Genomic DNA, 23,966 nt, shown 5'->3' on the forward strand with positions numbered 1-23,966 from the left:
TCCAAAATTTCATTTAATAAGTTTCATGAACATTCACATGTCAACTATTGCATAGTAATTACTGCTGTGCATGTACACTGAGTTCTGAACAAAATAAAGACACTTTTATCCACTACACGTTACAACTCACGCAGATGAACTGACTTGTTATACCCTCCCACTACCCTGCTCTGTGGTAATCTGGATATACAATCAGTCATATGCTTGAATTTCCCTTCCTGAAGTATTAAAAACCACTAAAAATACGGGTAGAACAAACTTTTAAATCTGTCAAGTACGTCTTGTTTTTAACTCAGAACTTAACAGATCTCTAAGGTACAACAGTGGCAAGAATTCCATGCCATGCAGTGACATTAACAAACCATTGTTTTAACTGAAACTGCAAGGTGAGCAAACCTAAGGCACTTCACTAGCACAGTAAGAATTTGGTAACAATACTAATATTAAAAGGCATAAGCTCAAAAAGCATTACTGTACTTTATAACCAGTTTGTAAGCCAGTAATGCTGACACTCAGTTTGCTCACCTTGAAACTGGCCTATACTGAACCACTACCTTCAACAACAGTTTAAACATGTTTCTTCTATCAGTTCTGATCCCGTTTCAATTTTCTCAGCCAGAACCACAACATACAGCAAAATGTATTTGCTTAACTTTAACTCAAACCAATTGTTCTGAATTTTTATACCATTTCTTGATCTGTTGCTTGTTTGGATTCCAGGGAAAGTTGTTTTGAAGGTCGAACCACTGTTGGCATGATTCGATTATGAAGGGCTGTTTCCTCTTCAGTTGCTTCTTCTAAAATCTGTATTTAAAAAAAAATCAACTAATTTATACATTCATTAACTTTTACTTTCTCGTAATGTGATTTTCAGGAAAAAAAATGGCACTTACCCATCCTATTGCTTCAAACATCTTCAAATCAAGTGGATCCCCAGAAAGTACCCCTTCAATTTTTGTAAGGGAATGACAAGTTGCCATGCAAGCAACAAACTCGGACTTCTGCAAGCTCTCACTGCAAGCCCTCTCTTCCGGCAAAAGGAAACTGAAACAATGAAGTAATAATATACTTAGCACTATAATTATTTATTATGAGCCAATTCAAAAGGTTTGTTTAGATTAACAGAAGAAAATTGACTGCATAAGTCTCTTCACTCATGTTTTCACACATCACAGAAAACAAATTAAGACTCTGGGCTGGAATCTTCAGAAACCATCACAACTTCTTCCTCCTTCAAACACTCCACTTCAAATACTCATTCACTATCTAGTTTGATACCCCATAAAAAGGCCTCTTATCACTTTGTAGTTAACTCAATTAGCTAAGCTCATTCATTTTAGCAGACCAAAAAGTCATCACTTAGAAGGACAGGATTAAGGAAACATGCAACAGTTGAACTGCAACAGTTTTGCTGTATGAACCTAATGAGGTCTCAGACTTTAACAAAGAAAATTCCTCCTCAGCTTCCTAAGGGAGTTACAACTTGAATTACACCTAAGCCATAGTTTCAGTGGCATTCCTACAGCTCATTACAGAAACACAAGCACATATCAGATCACACTTAATTTTCTATTCTATTCTATTCTATTCTGCTGAAGCCATTACAGCACAACTGAGTATCACATTTGCTATCAGCTCTGAGCTCACCCTTACCGAGCATTTTCCACCCGTTGAATTCCCCAAAGATCCAAGCCATCCTCAGTGAGTGTGCCAGTCTGCAAAACAGACCAAGGGGCATGGTAAGAAAAAGCCTTCAGAAACACTCATGTTTTTATTAAGGAATAATAACAAAGTATGCTGTCTTGGCTTTTCATTGAAATGAATGAAAACAAGAAACAAGTCTGACTTCACACTTCAATTTTTCAGAAGCTTGTGTACTAAATAAAGCTTTTAATAAACCTCAACTCCCACATTTCTGGGGTGCCAGTAGTAAGCTGGGAGTTGGGAGTCTTGAGATCAGAAAGCATCTCTATTATAACAACTTTTTAGAGAAGAATAAATTAGGAGAGTTACTAGAGGGCAAACACTGAATACCTGGAAGCTAAGAGATAAAAAATGACCTAACTTATACGAAAAGTAATTTTCCTTTTTTGTCTATACAAATTCCCATTTGTAAGACATGGCAAAGTTCCAAAGTTTACCTAACCTTATCAAAACACACAAGATTCAGCTGGCCACAAATATTTATCCTTTGTGGGCTGATGCAGAAGATGCCAATTTTCTTCAGCCTTCTTTGTGCATAAACGATGCCAGCAGTCATGGCAGCAGGGAGTGCTGGAGGCACCGTGATAGTGATAATGTCAAGAGACTCGATGATGATGGTATGGGCTGGAACCTGCAACAAAGCTCAGAGTTAATGAACAAGATCTCACTGCTTAAAAGATTCACTATGCCACCGAAGTGTTACCAAGAGCAAAGCCCAGTACAGCGTGTTCTGGATTGCCCAGACATTTCGCACAATCTTCACCCCCCATCAGCAGCCACACTAATCCGGTCCTAAATTATCCACAACCCATAACTTCACATTTCCACTTTTCCCCCTGAAAATATATTACTTTAAAACAGTAACTGAATAATGACGAACTTTGAGAGGGGAACGAAAACCCAACAAACCAAAAAACGTTCAGTTATCAGTTACCAATTTCTTGATAAGGATTTTTTTGCTCGCAGCATGCTTTAGATGTGCTGTATCCTATTTCTTCCAACTAGATATCAGTCAGATGGCAATCTTACGTATAACAAAGATAAAAATCTAGTAGTTGGGTCAACAGAAATTGAGGTAAACTCAAGTTTCTCTGTAATATATACAAATTCTGCTTCTGTGATGCATTTTGGTCTCAGTAACCCTGTTTTTCTCATTCTATTGATACAAAATAAAGCAAAGAAATTTTCACTTAATCAAATTGTTTCTCAGCATCTGAAGTGTGTTGAAAGTCATAGTCAACCCTTTTCTAAAACAAGGCAGTTCTGGACGAGAAATTAAAACATACCTCATTTAAGATGCTATTGACAACTGTGTAAAGAAATCCAATGCCTGCCACCACCACCAGAGACAGAAGAAACAAATAGGCATCTCTGTAGAGCTTGAAATCAGTTGGCTTTGGATAAAGTATGGAACGAACAAGCTGTCCTTTAGCAGTACTAAAGCCTAGAAATAAAAAGCAGTTAGTTATTAAAAGTATAAACAACAGCAAAGCTATTCAAATATACTAAAAACCTCAATAAAACCCTTAAGCTACTAATTTCATTATGACTGTTTCTCAATATCCAGTAACAGATGTTTTGCAATACTGTAATTAAGGTGCTTCAAAAATGTACGTGCACATCATACTAAGTGCTTTTCTCCTATGGCAAGGACATGAGCTGATGCAAACAAACCCTTTTTCTGCAGCAGCAGTAAATCCTCACAAGGTTTGGCATGGCAGAGTTTGTTGTACTGCATTTTGTCCCTCACAGTTGGTATATTTATTGTCTAATTAAGCCAGTTCTTGCAAAAAGAAAATGAAGTTATTCTTGGAGTCCAACATCACATACGTAAATGGAAAGTCGCTGTAATTTCCTTGACAGCCAGAACGAAAGATTCAGAAACAAACTGCAGTGCAGAGAGTCATCTTTTGGAGAAATCCACCTCTTGATCACATTTTGACACCTAAACTAGGTGACTACCCTTCTAAGGGTCTTACAGTCAAACAACCAAGAGATACTCCAAGATCTTCCCTGAACCTTCGCCTCAACCTGTGAAGAAGCCAACACCAGGGCCCAATTTTGTGTGCCCGAAACACTTTCTATCTGCTTAGACTTCAAAGTCTATTACTACAACCTCAACATCAATGTCAGGTCTTCTGGCATTAGTGACAGCTACTCAGTCTGCAAGCCACCACAGCAAAGGCTGAGCCCTCCACCCCGATATGTGGCATACAAGATTCTACCAGAACAAAGCATCTACTGCATCAGTCTTAAAGTGGATGAGCTCATTGCAAGAGGAACAAGGCATGAAGCCTCCAGGCTTTGAATTTGCTACTGCAGAACACAAGCCACGGGCCTGTTCAGAGAAGTTCTGCATGTCTGTATGTACTTAGTCATAAATGCTTTGTAATTTAATAGTACTCAACAAAAAAATAAGAACTACTTTTGATTTTTTTAATGGTTTTGCAGAAGGTTCTATAGCCACATAGGCTTTAACACATCAGGGTAAAACAGTAAAAGAAAAGAAAAATGTGGTGTCCTTGAGAACACATTGGACGTACAGTGAACAATTCTGTTCTCTAAAACAAAATAACCAATTTTAAATTATTTACAATTTAAGCCACAATGACATACATACTAACATATTCATGAACTGAGTTTCAGAACGAAAAAAATGAATACATTTAGCTCATCAGTATTTTATGTGTATTTCAGCTGTAACATCAAACATGTCATGTTAAAGGCTTAACTTGAAGAGTACTGTGAGTACAGTCCCAGCAGATCCATCATATATCCTGGTTTATGACAAGGTTAGGACTACATGCCTTTGCACACAAGCAGATGGAGTTCTGCTCTCCCAGAATTCTTTTAAGGACTACATTTTCTATTATCTTCAATTTGAGCCCTCAGATAAAAGGATCTTTACTTGTATGTCACTATGCGAGGGTTACTTTTGTTCTTACTATCAAATATCTTAGGAACAAGAAGCTACAAGTGCTGTGACATCTATCCAGCTCTGTGGAGAGGGAAATTCCCTACTTGCCTAAAAGCTGTCCCTGCAAACCAGACAGAAGAACAAAGGATTTTATATCACTTTGCTCCTCTCTCTATATATAGTCATGGCAGGAAAAGCATACTTGTCCATATGTAAAACCTGAACAAAGTCCACAGAGCTCAATTCATCCTGTTTACAACAGGAGCCAACTCACTGTCACAGGCAAAGAGCAGACTAAAAATATGACTTCAGATGTCAGGGGAGTAGGACTCAGCGTGTTGGAAGCAGCTCCAATTCTCCCTGTAAGGGTTACAGACCATGGTATCAAACTTCAAAAAAAGTGTCATCCTTCCTGCAGAGCAGAAAGAATACACCTCCAGCAGCTCAGTTCATTTCTGTTGCTATTGGGGATCACCCAGCTGTACGTGCACTTCAGGCTGCGCTCATGAAATTTCTTATTTAAGAAACAAAACAAGTTGAGATGGACATTATTAAAGGGCAGATGTGTTCAAGGGAAGAGAAATATTTATTTGAAAAAAAAGACTAAAAAAAGCCCCTAGAAATATATCAATGACTTCAGTGTAAAAAAAAAATATCAGAATATTTACTGCTAAAATAGACTAACAGAAGGTCAAGAGAAGACACCAGAGAAAGAAGAGGTTAATTAGGATGAAGTAATTTGGTGGAAAACTTGCTTTAAGTAGCAGTCTAGTCAACATTTTCTTCTATCCAATTCTATTGTATCTTGGATTGTAGCTTGCGTTCATTTATTTTGTACTAATTTTCTTAAGATGATCTTTGTAAAGCAGAATCCCACAACTATGTTAGCCTGTGCAATTGTTTTTAATAAAACAACTGTATTATTTAACCCCAAATCCCTTACATATTAGTATGAATAAGCATTTCTGTAGACAGAGAGATGAAACTAATTTTTCTACGCAAATGCCATGTGCTTTGACAAAACTGTGGGTAAAGAAGAACATTTGGCACTGTCAAAGACTCCACTAAAATCAGCTGTTCCCCACTACCCCCCCAATCTGATGGTATGTCAAACCTTTTCCAAGAGACCCCTGTAGTTCAACCAACACACCACAGAAGACATCTAAAGGGCCTGAAAATGCATTCAAATACATTTTAAATTGATGCTGAAGACTGATTCCCTTTCTTGCTTGTCACTGATACTCTCCAGACCATCTAGTTCCATCACTGTTTTAAGACATTTATCAAGTTAGTTGGGGCATACTCCTTTATCCAAGCTTAGCAGTATCAGCCAGTTGACATACACGTACAAAAGGGAGTAGTACATTAACAAGTGACAAACTTAGCAATCAATACCTGTTCTCACTACCAGAGCCTTGACCAACTCTCCAGTGTAGAACCGGGTTTGAATGACATTGGTTCCACAAAACAGAGTGTGCCGTTTGTGCACTTCAGGACTGTAGAGTTCATCTCCCATTGCTTTCGGATATTCTGAAGGATTCGGCAGATTAATCTTTGTGACAGGAACACTTTCACCTTAAATGGAAGAAGAGTCTCTAAGCAAGATCAAAGAAGGACATTTTATCCTTCACAACTACAAGTAACACAATATAATCTCACTTCGCCAGCACAGAGGCAGATTATGGGAGCAATCTTCCTTCCAGCATTTTATTAGGTAGTCTCTCACCTCTTAGCCTCAGCTCACCAGATTTCTTACCCAAATGCTATTTATTTAACTCTATTCCTTATTCACCAATACAGCTTTTGTGCCTCTTACTTCAAATTACATAGGTGTAAAATACAGTTCATTGAAAGAAACAGGACAAGTTTCCTTATCTTGCTGAAAAGCATCACCCCATCTTTCCTCAGAAAAATTAGAAGCTGAAGAAAATTACTCTCGGCTCCTTTGGTGACCAAGTGCACTCAAGCTAGGGCTGCAATCCATTTTTATCAGTTGCTAGCAGCAGCAAGAGGCTCAAGTATATTCAAAAAAATTGAACATGATAAAACACAATCTCTGAACTACAGTCCTCTAAAGGCTGTCAGTTTGGGCAGATTATCCTAGGAATAATACAAAGTCCATCCTACTCACTGATGTGTTCTTCAAACACATCAGGTCCCTGGTTTCAGCATATGCAGGCACAACTTGAGATAACAATTTGTGGTTTTAAATACAATAGAACATTCTATTCACTACCTTCATTCTTGGAAGAAGTTAAAAAGTTTGGGCAAAAATTTTCTGAAGCAATGCTGTAGAATTCAAACTGCACTGAGAACACCAAGTCAAAAGGCAGGAAGGCAAACTATCACAAAGAAATCTTTTCAACAAGAAACCATCACTCATATTTGGACTGCCAAACAGCACCAGGTTGCTGTTGCAGATAAGCAGAACACAAGTATATACGTATTTAGGAGTATGTGTAATTGCAAGAACAGACACATTTCAAGCAAAATAAACATATCCACTTCTGCTAGTACATACTGCAAGTAAAGCATGAACACAAGTATAAACTAATACATTTAGCCATGCAAGCTTACTTTACCTGTTAGCATACTTTCATTTACAATGCAAGTACCACTGAGAAGTACTGCATCACAGGGCATAATTGTCCCATTAGATGGAATCAACATGGTATCTCCAGGCACTAGGTCGGTGGAAAGGATTTCTTCTATTTCTGAGTATTAAAACACAAAAAAGTTTACTTGAAAATAGCCACCATCTACAAAATCTGATAAAGATCCTCACAGCCAAGATCCAGGTGGTGACAATTAAGACTACATTTCATTAATGGCATGAAATGAATTTAAAAATATACAGAAAAAGCCATTGATAAGCCAAATTCCATCACAAACACATGACTATAGTTCATCATAACAAATGAATCAAGCTTGTACAAGAGATATTAACAATTAACTAGTGTCACTTCAGTAAAAAGACATGAGTCCAACACAAATGTCTGTCTTACAAAGCAGTATCACACACCACAAACCAACCAGCTTTAACTGCTGTGGTATCCAAATGAGCAGAAGTCCAGAAACAAACGTGCAGCCCTTGCTGGGTAATAAACTGTACTGGAGACCCAATGCATGCACATCTTTAAGCCAAGAAAAAAACTACAAAGAAAGTTGTTACGTAAGTGGAATGGTAGAGAACAAGAAACAGGAAGAGGACAAGCACCTAATCTAGAACAAACCTGATGCTCACTAAAAATACCATCCAGAAGGTTAATCCCGAACAGATTATGCTATCTACATTCCACTCTGCAACTTCTCCTTTTCCCATGCAATTTGCTAAGAAACTCATGCATTTTGATCTGGTCAAAGAAAGAACAGAAGCACGCTCACTTTACACTCACACTTCATGAATAACTTAAATTTAACCTTCCAAACCACCCGTGAAATTTACCTTGGTTTCCTCTGCAGACAGAAACCCTTACAATGCTGTGAGCTGCTACCATGTCATGTAACATAACATATTGCTGCAAAGGGAAGAAAAGATTGTTATTGAAAAGCATAGCTTGTCTTCTTCTTCTTCTAAATATACATTCTAGCTCTACAAGTAGAAGCGATGAGATTCTGTAATAACATTCTTTAACAACAAAATGTTACTCAAAACATTCTCTTGAACATAATTTAGAAAACTTATGGGCAAATAAAATTTGAGTGCATCAACCTGTATAGGCTCCTACTTCAAACAGCACTCTGGAAGCAAATATATGCTGTCATGCAAAACATTATCAAAACATTTGGTCATTCACATACAAAAGAGAAAGCTGCAGTAGTTGTATGAACTTGAATTAAGGTAAGAGGGCTTTTTTTCTCCCTCTGGCCTGAATTCAGAGATTGCACTTTAAGGATGATTACCAGTTTGACTTTCATCAGCTACAGCTAAGTCTACAAAGAAAACTGAATGACCAATTTAACACATCCACACGTTACACCGGTGCTCAGCTCTGTTGGGCTTTTTCAAACAGAAGCAAACAATGCAAGACAGAATCACCTCTGTCAGTACAACTTATTACATAAACTTGAGTCCAGGTTTTATTTAAGTAGGGTGGTGTTTCTGTTACCTGAGGCCAACCTACTGATTCATCACCATGGAAAGTTAGCAACAGTCTCAAAGAAAACTGTAAATCCAAATTCTTTCAGCTCAAAAAGAGAAAACATGGAACAATATTCTACCTGTATAACTCTGAAAAATGCTTTAAGATTTGTAAGCAATTTCACAGTAAAATAAGGCAATCGGTAAAAATCCAAAAAGATGCATCTGTTTTCTTTGAACTTACCTTTCTAATGGTGTAGAGTGAGCTAACAATGGATATTACAGACATGATCACAATTGCTAATGCATAGTAGTGATACTCATCAGTGATCCACAGTATCACACTGAACAACTGGAAAATGTAAAAAGGGTTGAGAACCTAGAAGAGTGACAGAACATTAAAGTTACACCAACAGGTCACATGGGTTCTCCATCAGAAGAAAGGCAGAATTATCATCCTCCGTGAAGCAAACAAACATTTCAGTTCTTTATACGTAATTTTTGTCTGTTCTGCCAAGCTGATCCCACTTTTCCACTACTTCCTTGACCCCTTGAAAGCACAGTTCTCACTAAATTAATACACAAATGCAGATTTTGAAGACTGCATGCATTTTCCCCTAACCTCAAAGCAAAATGACAGAAACATCTGATGCACTTTCAGTGATAATTCTTAAATGAATTGGGATGTTATTTTCTATTTCTTATTAATAAATGCACTGATACCTCAAGTTCTTACTCTATTATTTCAGGTTGGAGAGTTTCTTTGTTCAAAATTCTATCGTGTATTATTACAGCACACAGATAAAAAGCCAGTTATTCAAATCCACCTGATACAAAGACAATGGAACCAATCCAACAGAAGTATAAACAACACCACATATGTTGTAATATATGATACCTGGGCTCCTCATGGAGAACACTGTCATTTAATGTCTTAAATTAACTAAAAAAATTAAATAAGGTGCTGACCCTTTACAAGAATTCTGACACGTTTTCTGATGTCCTTGCTAAGGCATCAGGTTGTGAACTCCGAAGAGTTTACAGCTAAGGCCTCTTAGAGCCTTAGCTCAAAGGAGAGATGAAGAGCTCAATAAAAATCATCCATATAATTTTGCTCTACAGCTCTGGGGAAAGGTTTCCAATAGTCAATAGTCACTGCACTTACAGTAACTTTTCAATGATATAGTTTTTTTCTTTAATTTGTTAAAGAAAAGATCTTACCTCCTTAACCAGAAGCTTAAAAATGGAAGGCACTTTCACAGCAATTTCATTTACTCCATAGAATGCTTTTCTGTATTAAAAAAGAAAAATAGAAAAAAACAGGTGAGATTTTTATTAGGAGTCTTACTGATGTGAAAGTAATTCCACTAATATGGGAAAGTATAACATATTGCTAAATCTGTGGCACCTTTAATGTATCATATTGTTTCAAAAGGTGTTTATCAGAAAACATTCATACAGTGAGATGTTCCAATACAAAGATAATTATTTTGTACTTCAATTTAAGCTGTAACTTAATTCTAGGTTCTTTCATAACAAGACTTTCCTGTAAGCTGTGTATAGGTCCAATGTTATTAAATATGTCATTCTGAAAGCCAGTGTGTGATTCTCATTAAACTAAGCTCAAACAAGTGTTATCTCTTACCCTTCAGTTAGACACAGTTTTCAAGGTCCTGTATCTTACTTTTATTCTTAGAATGAAGAAAGGCAAATCATGAAAGGAGGAGCAAGAAACTAAGCTCTGATGGGATCCAAGATGGTTAAATCTCAGTGATGAGAAAAAGCCCTTAAAATATGATCTTAGGGGAAAGGTTTTTACTGTAGCAAAAGACAAAAAACTGTCAGAAATGAAATGATGAACAAGCAGATGCTTCCATATTTTAACCTCTAAGAAGGTCTCATTTTCCAAAAAATCAGCCAGGAATGCAACAGAATCCAAACTATTCTAGTTGTGGTACTGTATCAATGAATTAGAATACTAACAATAAATATCACAACATATAGTCCAGCTTGCTGTTCACAATTAAGAACTAAGAAATCCCTGAACTACATGCCATTAAATTACATTTTAAGACCTTTCTTCTAGACTAGGTTCTTCTCTGCCTATGCACTTCATCTGCGTTACTTGACAGGCATATTTACACCATTAGTCTAAAGCAGCATATTAAACCAGTAATTCTTTTCCCCCAAGTTATTTCTTGACAATCATAATTTAAAGAAAAAGTGGAAAATGCATTTAGCCCCAACCAACCAGAGACAGAGCCATGTAAGCTATGGGACACACTTCAAAGTCCTAAGACCTGGGAAGCTTAAGCCTGCTCTTCCTAATAATCAGAAATTAGTTGCAGTTTAGGCCAGGTTTGCTACTTCCTGGCATCCCATAATCCTTATTAGCCATCTAGCACACTATCCCCTATTTCACAATGACCACTAGAAGAAACCAAGCAGCGGCAGAGTGATCTTGCTCAGCTTTCCCTTCAAGCTGTCAACAATCTGCAGCTTAAGGCAAGCAAGAACCTTTCCAGCTAAACAACTCCTGATGGACTTTTCCACTGGGCATCAGTCTATTTGCCCCTGAATCCATACACGCCCTTCAACAATGACAGTATGTTGTGGTAACATTTATGCTGCTTAAAGGTGAGTTATGTGGAAAAAATAACTACATTGTTTTATATCAACTGCCAAATTTCACTGTACACCTGTCAAAGTGGTTGAAAACAGAATGTTAGCTAATCTTTTTGTACCCTCATCCTATTTCAAAATGTTAAGCACTAAATAAAATTTCAGAAATATGTTTTGAATTACTTTAATCAATCCAATTCCCATGGTCAGTGTTGCTTGAGAAAAGTAAGAATGTAATATCAGAGTCTAGTTCCTACTTAATCTATAGGTAAGAAAAACAAGGATTTCATACATATAACAGCCTTCTTTGAAGGAAGTGTAGCAGCCTGTCTGCAAACACTGCTCACTCCATTGCCTTCTAGGTTTGTTAGCACTCTGAGCACAGGTAATGGAACAAAAACAATTCTTAGCTCAAATACTGTAATATTACCTGTAATCATGCATTTCCTTTGTCAGTCCTGTGCTGTGTTCACTGTGAATTGCAGAGCAGAATGTAGACTCATCTAGACCTCTGAGTAAAGGAAAAAGTCAATGAGTTATTTAAGAAACCTGATATTTATAAGTAAGTCTTCAGTAACTCAAAAGAGTTAGGTCTTTGCCAAGAGGTGCACTGTATTATAAAACAACCAAGTCTATGTTTTAAGCTGGTTTTGTCAGAACTGCAGTTACCAATGAAACATTAACAGCAGATTTTTTGTTGGCATGTCTTACTCTGCAGGATAGTCATACCTATTTCAAGCAAAAATGAGACACACTTAAAAAAATGAAGTAAAATACTTGCATAACTAGTACTCAAAGGCCTCTAAAAAGTGAGCAATCAATATGCATTAATATTTCTTCAAATTATCTTCATTTGATTCTAAGCACTAATGGAAGTATTTTAGAAATAATTATTAGTCAATTTATTAAATAAATCTGTACCACAGCTACTTTGCAGGATCTTGCTATCAAAATGCTGTCTATGACCAGGAAAAGTACAGTCTACATTTTCAGTTCTTTCTTAACACCAGAAGACTCATCTTCACAGGACTTTTCTACATGCTGTGAAAGCGAATGCTGAACTTTAGAAGATCTGCAGATAAGCAAGCACATCTGAAACATCATTATGTTTGCACTTATGGGATCATTTTAACCACCAAACTCAGTAAATCAGAAAGTATCATGCCCAATATCCAGCCATTTTCTCATGGACATACTTTGGATGCACAGGAAAATATTACCTTCTAGCAGGATGTTCTCTGCTTTTTACAGTACTTGTACAGACTGAATTCCCAGGGCATTAAAAAAAAGAAATCCCTGTGTGCACACAGTTTATTACATAAAGCACTCATCAACCCACTCAGAGACTCAGCTGACACTAGCTAAAACAAAACAGACATCCAAGGTCAGAGTTGCATCCTCTTTGGCTTTGTGACCAAGTCTGATTTAGTTTAAGAACAATTACACTTGCATTTCCTGTGTTTAAAACAGTGATCTTAATATGATGGTAATATAAAAACAATTATACGAAACTCAAGCTCTCATAACTGAATTAGTTGCCCAAGAAATCTTAATTTGCCTCCCTTCTGTGTTGTGCTACATCTTTCATTATGTAATCAAACTGTTCTGTTCCTGGGTACTTGTATAAGCAGCTCCAGAGAGTGAATCCTCTCTATGATGCAGGACTGTGCTTCGATCACAAGTACAAGTGTGTTGCCTGCCTTATCGATTTTACTTTAAAGGCCTTTGTCTCATATACTCTCTCTTCTCCAGTATTAACTTGATTTTCTACCATGTTATTAAGTAATACCAACTTTTGGTTTATACACATAAACTGAAGAACAGAATAGGAAAATGTATCTTGGCAAAGGACAAATTTTTAAGACTTCTTTTCAGGTTATTTATCATTCATAAGCTCAGCTATTATTTTGCATGTGGTATCCAGTACTTCACTAAATGACCATTCACTTTAGAGAAAAGTTGTAGGAAACTGGCATTTTTATCTGACCTTGTGAAAAAGTGATTTAGTGCTCTAACAATATCCAGAGTGTCTCAGATCCAGCTCTTTCTCCTCTTTATTATTCAATAGCTAAATAACGATGTCCAGCTCAGCTACTGTACCTGACTAAACAAGTGGTCAGGCTCAGCCATGGCTAATACATCAAACAAATGAAAGTTTGGCTTATCAGCAAGAATGTGATTGAATAAATGCTCACATAACTTCACAGGCATATCTGAGATTTTTTTCCGGGGCTTATAAATTGACTGAGTTATCACAAGAACATCAAAAGGCACAGTCAAACAGCCAACAAATGCCAAGTTTCAAGTCAGTGCTTTAATGCTAAGGAACAACATTTTTTTCTAAACACATGGAGTCATATGATTTTTTTCCAATACCTGTTCTTAACATACAAGTAAAGTTTCTTAATCTCATCTGTGGGAAATGTTCCCTTTGAACAGTTTAATTTAGGAACACTATAGGCATGAAAACAGGACTTTGTAATGCAAAATGACAAGTGTCACTACCTGCACCACTGTAATTCATGGGAAGCTTAACATAAAAAATGCATACAAAGCTTTTAACTATTTACACATGAACTGAGACATTTCCACCCTCCTAGAGGAGGATTGCTCAGTTTTGTAACTGCTTGTATTATGATCATTTCTTTAAATTGTTTTAATTGCTGATAACTTTCCATTTCATTTGCAGCAGACCTACACCAAGATGAGCAACACCATACTTGGTGAATTCCCCTTCTCCCTTTGGGTCCAGCTCAGCAGCAACACAAAAAATGTAATTTATTCCATCAGAAGCAAACTTTTTGAGACTTTACAGAAGGACAACTACTATCTATAAACAGGTGCTCTGATTTTCAAATAGCACTCCAAGAACAGGCAAAAAGCCTGCAGAGGCATGCAGCCTGTCACCCTGCAGGAATCATGCTTGATCAAGGCAGATCAAACAAACACCTTTCTTCCAAACTCACACCGACTTAAAATCTCCCTGTGCTCACTCTGGTTCAGACAAAGACTCAGTGACCTAAAACAGCTGCTCAGAATATGACACCAATTTTCAGCATGTTCTATTGTACCTTTTAAAAAATGTTTGAAGCACAACACAAAAGCAAAAAGTATTCTTACCGTACAACATCGAAATTTTGAACTGAATCATTCCAAAAATACTTCACACTGTGATGCGTGAAATAACGAATCTGCAAAGGCAACAGACACAGATATTAAACTGGCACCACTTAACACCTCTCTTCTGACTGACTTTATTCTGGGCAGCGACAGTAAGTGAATGTAGAAAAGCTTCACTGAAAAGCAAATACTTTTCTTTCAACATAATCTTTCAAGCATTCCACGGTTTCCAGTAAAAGGTTATTGAGAAGATTTGTGTTCCACCCAAAGAATGAGTTAGCCTTCTAGACAAAAGTAGGAGCTCACGTGTGCTGTACTGTGTTTACTCTCAGCAGTACTTGAGATACTTGATAATTAGCAAGCACAGTATTGCAGGTGTACTTACAGGCAAATATTTTTTCAAATCGTTTTTATTCTCTTCTGCAGCAGATTCACAGAAATGAACAGCATGGCCATTTGAAACCTTGTGTACTATAGGGTTAGGATTCTGTAGAGGATTGGCTCCCAAAGAAGGTATAACGCGAACCTTTGCACAAAACCATATCTTGAATTCATCCTTAAAAAGAGGGGGGGAAACGAGTTAGTTGAAACAGCATTTAAACAGCATTTTACTATAACAGCTGTAGCAAAATGCGTCAACTGCAGATAAAAGATTAGCAGAGCCCACCCATAATTACAGAACATATCCCCAGTATCAGCTACCTTAAGAATAATTTTCTTTCCACAATTCTAAAAGCATATTTTTTGTACCAAAATATCTATTTTTTGTAAGCAATGAGTCTTGGTACCTGAAGTTTTATGTATTCAGGTCTTCACAATTACTCTGTAGTAGGAGGAACTATGGGATTGCTATGCATTCAGCTGCACCCACCCCACACCTTCTGATAACTGAGGACTAAACACAAGATCATAACCAGGGACTACACATAGCAATTGTGCAGGGAAAAAAATGTCTTGAAATCAAACTACACTGGGGTCAAGAGTTACACCTTATTTCAACAAATATATCTTTGCTGAACAAGGGAGGGGAAACCTGCAAACCACATTATCAGCTTATATGAAAAAGGTATCTGTTCTGTAACTTTTGATGACAACAGCATTCATGTATTTAATTCTTAAAATGGAAAGCTAAAGACTTTCTTTGTGCTATGTCAGCTGCAAACAGCTGTCAGTCTTCCCATACAGGCAGCAAACCTACATACAGCACCAAGGAGCAACAATTCTGTCGTGCTGTAAAACACAACCATGTCTACACTGTAGGCAAGGATTTGTGTATTCCAGCAAGCAGGAAGAGGGATGCCAAAGAACTGCAAACCGGGAGAAGCAGACTTACAGTTGTTCTCAGCAGAACCACTTCACAGTCCTTGAGCGTAGTCCTTTTGCACGTTGCTTTCACACGCCACTGAGGCATCCAGTAGAGGAGGAGGAGAAGAAATCCACCAGAACAGAGCACTCCTACAGTAACTAGCACCAACTTCCAGCGACATAGATCATAGCCATAGATCTCCTGCATGGAAGCAGAAACAAGTAACAATGACCCTCTTACCTACTATGGCTCGGGATGCCAACATTAATTTTTCATAGCATGCAGTGTTTAAAGAAAATCAAATTTCAAAGCCATTTTCTCTTCTTGTTTTTCTGGGGGAAGGAAAGATTTAAAAACATTTAGTACATGGTGGAGTGGCAGCAAAAAGGAACACTGTTTTGCTCGGTTAGAAATACAAACATCAGTAAAAGCCTGACAGAGGCAGATCACCCACACTGTGCAAAACATTTCATGGCAGGACCTGGCTCCTCTGCACTGCTCCCTAAGGGCTGAGGCTGCCACACAACCTGCCTTAACTCTCAGTGAACAACATTTTTGACTATGACACAGCACAGGTCACTAAGCATTTAAGAGCAAAAGCATGTGGTTTTGTCAAATGCTGATTTTACAACATTAGCATTTGATTAGCTATCATATACACTTTTTAATTACTGCTGCAGGCTGAATTTCATACTTTCTAAACAAACCTGTAAATACATTTATCAAACACTACTTTTAGTGGTTTATTTTGCCTGCCATTTAACAAGAAATGCTACATTATAAACTGCAAGTCACACTCAAAGGTTCTGTAACTTTCACCAGCTACAAAAATCCTCTTCTCCCACTAAAAAACCTCAAAGTATTCAGTGTGCAAGCACCAACTTAACTTGATGACAGCCAGGAAAAGAAAATAATTTAGTGACTTACTGGATGCTGTGTTACATTCCTGAGTTTCACATTACATCATTAGATTATATTTCCTGCTGCAAAAGGGCAATGAAGTTTCCCATTGAGTCCCACCCATTGTTCACATTGACATCAACTTTTTTGCAAATTTTTTTTTTACTTTTCATTAAACAGTATTAGAAGTTGTTTAAACTCCTTCCCTAACAAAAGGCTTTTCAAAAAATTTGTTTTGCCACCTTCTCAGCTGACAAAAAAGCAGAGATAAAGCCCATTCTCTGTTACCCCCAAAATAATTCTCAGCAATAAAAATATGAGGGTGAAAGACAGTGGGAGAAGTTAATGCCTCTTTTTAGGGCAAAATTAAATTATTTCCTCCAAAAAGCAATTATTTGAGTGATCAGGCCATAAGCATCTCCTGTTTACGATGTATTTGCCTACTCTCTGTATTAGAGCTGTCTGGTGAAGAGCAACTTTTCCCAGCTGTGTGCACAAGGATGGAATAAAGACTTTAATTCACAGAAACCTATCGTTTCTTAAAAAAAAAAAAAATCCCTATATAGTCAAATGGACTAGAAATTTAAAAGTCAGCTTCTGGTATTTTCCTGTCAAAGCCTATTGCTGCATCTTCCAGGACAAACAGTAAGAGGTATCATCGCTCCAGTAGGGAGCAAAGTTTACGTGCTACCAAATAACCACAAAAGTTCTTTTCAGGTGCTCAGAAGTGGGTCTTATCTGCATAAATAAAAATATGCAAGAGTATGCAAAGTACAGTCATGTTATGAAGCATTAATCTGTTTTAAATTATAAGAAAAAAGCTCCAGGATTTGGAGATTAAAAACAAACAAACAAACAAAAACAACCAACCACCACCAAAAAAACCCACAACCCACTTCTTTTCCATTTTCATTTTAAAGAAGAAATGTTAAGTACCAAAATGTGTTATCTATTGGACTAGTGACCTCAACCAGCATCCAAAACCTTTGCAAAGGTTTTCAACAAAAACCTGTCCTATCCCAAGACTAGATTTCTTAATAACAAAAAATATAATCACAGATAACCTTATAAAATTGATAAATTATTTATACTGAGACAGTCCATTTCCTGATGTAATATGCCTACTTTAGACAGAAAACTCTGAAAATGTGTTTCTTTCATTGTATAAAAATAGATGTACAGAATTCATTACCATCTCATCTTCCTCTGCTTTATTGACATATTTCTTTTCTTCTTTCTCCATGTTTAGTATGATATGGAACTTCTCGACTTGAGATATGGAAGACCTTCAACAACAAAAGAATTAAAAATTGATGCAACATCACTGATCTTATACCTAAGTTTGAGGTTGTTTCAAGTTAACTTTCTGTAAGTGCATACACATATATAAAACACTGCCAAATATTAATACAGATCTTAAATTTGCACTGTTACTAGTTTCCAGAAGTAATGATCCAAGAAGCTCTATAAAGCTTTAAAATTGAACACAGGATGAATATAAGTGAAATACTGCAGAAACAGCAGGCTTGGAAAGAGAGGGAGGAAGCTTGTATCAATTTCACTAACATTCTACACGTAGTAAGCAGTTTTTGGTACATTCTACAAGCTTCATGATAGAAATGTAAATTAAACTTGTAAAAAAAAGCTTAAAAGTAGGTCAATATTACACATTTGTATCACTCTATATGTAATAGCGCCAATCAGATGCTTTCAGAAGCTGGGCTATCCTTTGAGAGGAAAGGCACTGTACCCCTGAGATGTGCATTTCTCATCCGAGCAGAAAAATAGGTATGTGCTAAAAGAGGTTTGGTCCCCAGCTTAGTATTTCTAAATCAGGACATGCTCAATGGTCAGTCTTTCCCCTTCTTTCAGTATTCAATTTGTATCAAAAGGTTCATTTCTCTTTGTAAATCTCTCACAGTTGCTGATCTTGAGGTGCTTTGAGGACAGATTATAATCACAAGTTTCATGAATAGGGAAAGACATGAAAAAATATGAAGCTGTCTACGAGATGAATATAGCAATAGGGGAAAACTACAAAGGCTACACCATACTGTGAGGTTCATCACAATTTTCAGCATCACATAAACAAGTAAAATCAAAAGTACCATGTCAAAAAGGTAAATTTTTGAAATTAAAACTGCACCTAACCTTCATTTGGGCCCCCTGTCCTGATAATTGTGTACAATGTCTAATTAATGCACCCATATCATATTTCCACAGGACCAACTACCACAGTTAAAACCACTGAACAGCCAGTGCTCACCTGCCAAGACATGGATTAACTATAATTCTCTACACTGACATGGTACAGCCTTTGATTTTATTTACTGCACTTACATAAATCTCTCAGAAAACAGCACTTACTATCACAGCATGTAACCAGTACTCAAGTATTAAGTCATAGCACAAGTAGTTATTGTAATTGTGCTTTTTCAGGCTGTTATTAGTATTAGGTAGCACAACCATTACCAACTTATTTGCTGTCATTAACTCCCCAACATTTTCAGAAACCAAATCACCAGACTCAGGTTTCCTCAAAGCCAGCCCTCAGATCCACGCACTTACATTCATCAGCAGTGCCAACTTCAAGGGGTCCTTCCTCCCAACTCCTGCAGCTTATCAACATCATCACATCCTCACGTGTTTTCTGCAACCTACCACCTCCTTTCCAGTTAACCCTACAAACAAAGCAGGAACCCAACAGAAAAGGTTTCTTTCGCTGCCCAAATCTAGGTCTCCTCAGAAATCCACTCCCACTGTTGAATAAGGTCCTAGAAGAAGAAACACACACTCAAAGCAGAGAAGTGCATCAGGACACAGAGCTCAGTCTCAGGTGAGAAGCAGCTCAGCACTTCATAAATTGAGTGCTTGATACAGTTGGCTAACTTGGCAACAACTGTCTCCTTTGATAGAAACACCAGCTCACTTGTTCCTTGCCTTATTAAACTGAAAATTTTCTATTGCTATTCCAACAGTAATCTATAATCTTGCTGCAGATTTATTTGGAAATTAAACCACACAAGTCATGCAAATTCTAAACCACACTTTTGCTTAAATTGACCCTTTTCTTCACTAAGCAGCTTTTTATTCTGGGAAAGATATAGGTATATATGAAACCAGTTAAAAATCTGTCCTAAATCTACACAGGATTGCTAAGAAAGCTCCTGAGGACAATCTTTGAATTAATCACATAAAAAATTTTTATGTACACCACAAAATCACATTTTCAATCAAGAAGTCATGCAGCCAAAAAAATTTCTGTGTATTTACAGAATTATACTTCTAATAGAGTTCACAGCTCCAGAAGAGAATTATTAGATTAATCATACTTGAACTAATGTGCTCTTAAACAAACATGCACTTTCCCCCTATAATATATGGTAACACCAAAAACAGTGCCTGCAGGCAACACTCCAACTTGACAGACACACCGAGCAACAACTTGATACAGGAAAGCACCAGTGAGCAAAATATCTGCAAACAGATTTCAGATCAATTGATCTCAACTGGAATTTCCATATGGCCAACACATCAGCACAGGCACATTATGGAACACCACGGCAGCACAAGAGAGAAGTGCAATTGCCTTCATTTGGGGCTGTTCCAGTACAATGAAGGAACATCAAGTTGTGGGTCTGAAGAAGCACAAGGGGAAATCTCAGCACTGAGAACACCAGCAATAATTCCTGTGATTCAGTGAGTTCTATGAACACCTGGGTAGAATCAAATAGGGAATCCATGAGGAGCATTAGGAGGCTATTTTTGACTCGCATCATTAGCTCCATCTGCATTATTTTATACTCATCTACTGAGCAACCTTCAACTAACACACACATTCTCAACATTGCACATACTGCCAGTAATTTTCCAAATTAAACTCAAATTCTAATCTTTATACGTAGAAAACATTAGAGATATTTTCTTAGTTGATGGGTCATGAAAATAATTTCTTTTCCACAACGAAGAACAGACTCTTTCTCCAATCGTATCCCTTCCAGCACACCATTAGCACAAGCTCATCATCAAGAGTTCAAACAGGTAACTTCTTTGTTTGTCTCTCACTGCCCTGCTGAAAATTGGGGTTGAACACAACCACAGGGACTCCACAGGGCTGCCCTCCTTGGGTGACTTCAGGCTGAAGGAATGTCACCAATTCAGAAAAGACTTTAGCAATCTGCTTCTGATCTTTACTTTCTTCTAAAATATGGGGGGAAAATTAAACATTTAAACATTTAAATCTCTAATCAACTATTTAAATATGAGCCTTGGACTTTTCAGACCATGACAGAGTATGACATTTGACTAGTACTCAAATTGAAGTGAGGTTGAAATCCACTTGCAATAAGCAACATGGACATAGGAATATCCAAATATAATGTGTCTCTGATGCACAGTATACACTGCTGCTCAATTTCTCTCCAGTCCAAGTTCCCTGGAGTGAATAGCTGGAGAAATCCTCTCCCCTTTTAAAAAACTGAAAATAGAAACCTTTATAAAAGAGGGGCTAAAACCAATGGAAATGGTGAAAGTTACTGTCACTCCATTCACATAATTTTTACTTATGGAGCTATTGTATAGCTAAGCATACTCTAGAGACAGAGATAGGAAATATCAAAAATGTTTGTAAAAGAAATGCTGCTTGCCACCAAGATCAAGAGAATGAAATCACTTCTAACATTTTAGAACAACTTAGGGACTTATATAAATTTAACACATGGTCTAGAGATCAGGTGAACAGTGTCTGAACTGCAAGCACTTCTAAGAACATACATTTGAGTCACAAGCTTAAGCAGTAAATCTGCAACTTTGCAAAATACAGTACAGCAAAACTAAGTTAAACAGCATTTCCTATTTGTCTCCATCCTAAAGAGTATGAAGCTGTGAGTAGGACAGCATCTGCAGCTTCAGATTTGATACTATTTTGGAGCTAAAGTAAATCACAAATTGGACCACTGAAGAAATTACAGCAGTGTACAGAGCCTAAAACTAAATGCATCCCCCAGAGTGAAGAAAATGGTGCACCTTTTCTGAATTACTACATCAATAGGTATTTGTTGTTCTATCCTGACTAAACAACCAAGATACCAAGCAATTTTACCAAAATATTTATAGGCAATAAACATTTGTAGCAACAGCATAAAAGATGCAAGTGACTTTATGGCATGTCTATTAAAGAAATTGTTCTAAAAACACCACGGCAAGTCTCAATCAGTACATCTGAAGAGTTCTGCAAGAAACACTTTCAAAGGACTATTGGCTTACCTTAAGTCAGTTTTCTAACAGCTGGCATAATTAGTAAACTACTTCAGTGCAAATTTTACCCTTAAAGTTTGATTTGGGAGGTAGGAAGCAAAGATATCTTCCTTCTGTTCTATTCATTTGTCCCAGTTCCACAATCCTTACATATAATAATACCCTAACTCATTTATATACACACTGCTGCCATCAGTTTATTCTTCCAGTTTTTCATTATAAGTGGAAATTTCAAGAGAAAAATTTCAAGGTCTGGAAAAACTACAGCTTCAAAAGAAACTTTTGATATTTCCCACAATCAGTGAGTAATTTAAAACCCAAGTTTCTCAGATTAAAATATAATTTTTAAAGCTGAAGTCTAGCAAAATCCATGTGTGGATATTCACAAAAAATTATCAAGTTATTACATTTGCTTATGCTATGTTATCACCTGTCTGCTTAAAATACACGAGTAAATAAACTAACACATTTGTATCTTAAACACTCCCTATTTATTCTTTTCAGATATTTGTAAAAAATCCTGTGATAACTAAGAGTTTCTCTTACCACCAAGCAGTCCAGCAGCTGTCCTCTCCACTTGCTTTTGTTACCATGAGTTAGCGAGGCAGTTCTTAATAACGGAGACCCTATCTACAAGGGAAGTCCTGACAAATGAACTATTTTGTCTAAAATCTAAAAAAAGTCTCCAAGGGCTTTTCAAACTGTTATCAAAAGATTAACATATCAAAGAAAATTTGGCACTGCTTGGAATGCTTTTTTTTTTTTTTCCTCTTCCCTCCAGTGTGGCCAAACAATTGCAAGACTGTGGCCGGGCTGGCGCGGAGGCTGTGCTTCCAGGCATCAGCCTCCCGGTCCAGCTCCTTCTATTCAAAGGACAAATGCCTCACCAGGAGCCTGCAGACAGTTGCAGGTCCATGCACGAGCCCTGATACTATCTGTCCAGCTAAAAGCATGTGTGCTTTGGACCAAACCCTTCCTTGTATTTACAGCGGTTGTGAGTGAAGACAACAACGTTCATTTTGAGGAGCTAATCGATGGCAAAGGCGGCACTTCAGAAATACACACATTTCTCACTCTCAGCATTTTACAGCTTATCACAGAGCATAAATGAAGCAGACACACCAAATGAGACGACCTTTAGAGATCAAGTGCTACAAAGCTAAGAAAAGAAAGTTGGTCACTACCTGAATATCACAGAAAGAAGTTACTTTTCCGTACAAGACAAGGCTCAACCTGCTCTGCTTTGGCAAGAACATGAAGGGCAAACACAGACATAGCAAGGCAGACAGAAAAAGCAGGAGACGTGCATAACTTCAAATCCATCTATGTGCAAAGATTAATATGAGTAAATCTTACCCAGCTCTCAATGTAATCACTGTCATTAAATAAATCAAACACTGTAAACTAATACAGGAAGAAAATTAAGACAAAAAACCCCTGACTGACCTGTCTAGAAAACAATCCTAGTGTAGATCAAACATGATTCATATCACTGACATCCTGATCTATTGTCTCAGCAAGTGACCTGCCTGGCTCTCCTGGATCCAAAAGGGCTACTGAAAAGGCTAAACCTTCTCTTTCTGAACTTATTTACAATAAATGCATCCTACACTAAGAGACACCTTACAGCTCTGGAGTTGAAAATTAAGTTTCTAAATAGCTCAATGCCATTAAAAGCCTTTAAGATTTCTGAATTGAAAAATATTTTGGAAGTAATCTTCAACTGTATCCTGACTAGGTGCCAAAACACAGGAAAAAAGTTGTTTTTTTTTAAACTAGAAAGCCAAACATTATTTAGGTCATGCAGAAATTAAACATTTCTGCACTTTACCCCAATAAGGAATCAACCTCACAAGGTAATAGACCTTACAAAGGCAATTATCACCAGGGCTTATTCTTGTTCTAGTTACATGAGATTCCCACACACTGAAAGCAGTTACCAAATAGTCCACTTTTTCCAAGTATTATAGTAAAGGTTTTCTGGATTCATGCAATGGACCTGTAATGGAGATAAGAGAATTGCCTTATGTACACAAAACTAATGCTTGATCTCTGCCATA

At 37.1% G+C, this 23,966-nt stretch overlaps 1 protein-coding gene across 3 annotated transcripts in view; it reads right to left on the reverse strand.

The window, feature by feature from the left end:
- Positions 1-22,502, reverse strand: part of ATP13A3 (ATPase 13A3) — a 42,122-nt gene extending 19,620 nt beyond the window's left edge. For 2 of the 3 annotated variants that reach the window (XM_017810684.1, XM_017810682.1), the window contains exons 1-16: positions 22,453-22,500; positions 17,843-17,936; positions 15,778-15,951; positions 14,830-15,000; positions 14,445-14,515; positions 11,755-11,835; positions 9,924-9,993; positions 8,947-9,081; positions 8,067-8,139; positions 7,204-7,335; positions 6,017-6,196; positions 2,991-3,148; positions 2,147-2,335; positions 1,654-1,715; positions 894-1,044; positions 688-804 (exon numbers count right to left, since the gene is read on the reverse strand). In XM_017810684.1, coding sequence (XP_017666173.1) covers positions 688-804; positions 894-1,044; positions 1,654-1,715; positions 2,147-2,335; positions 2,991-3,148; positions 6,017-6,196; positions 7,204-7,335; positions 8,067-8,139; positions 8,947-9,081; positions 9,924-9,993; positions 11,755-11,835; positions 14,445-14,515; positions 14,830-15,000; positions 15,778-15,951; positions 17,843-17,936; positions 22,453-22,499 — 1,905 coding nt within the window. In that variant the 5' untranslated portion in view covers position 22,500. Of the gene's footprint in view, positions 1-687; positions 805-893; positions 1,045-1,653; positions 1,716-2,146; positions 2,336-2,990; positions 3,149-6,016; positions 6,197-7,203; positions 7,336-8,066; positions 8,140-8,946; positions 9,082-9,923; positions 9,994-11,754; positions 11,836-14,444; positions 14,516-14,829; positions 15,001-15,777; positions 15,952-17,842; positions 17,937-22,452 lie in introns of all 3 variants that reach the window. The other variant, XM_017810683.1, reaches the window with a different exon arrangement.
- Positions 22,503-23,966: the final 1,464 nt, after the last annotated feature.

Source organism: Lepidothrix coronata, unplaced genomic scaffold (genome assembly GCF_001604755.1).
Source record: "Lepidothrix coronata isolate B3197 unplaced genomic scaffold, Lepidothrix_coronata-1.0 Scaffold29, whole genome shotgun sequence".
Lineage (NCBI taxonomy): Eukaryota > Metazoa > Chordata > Aves > Passeriformes > Pipridae > Lepidothrix > Lepidothrix coronata.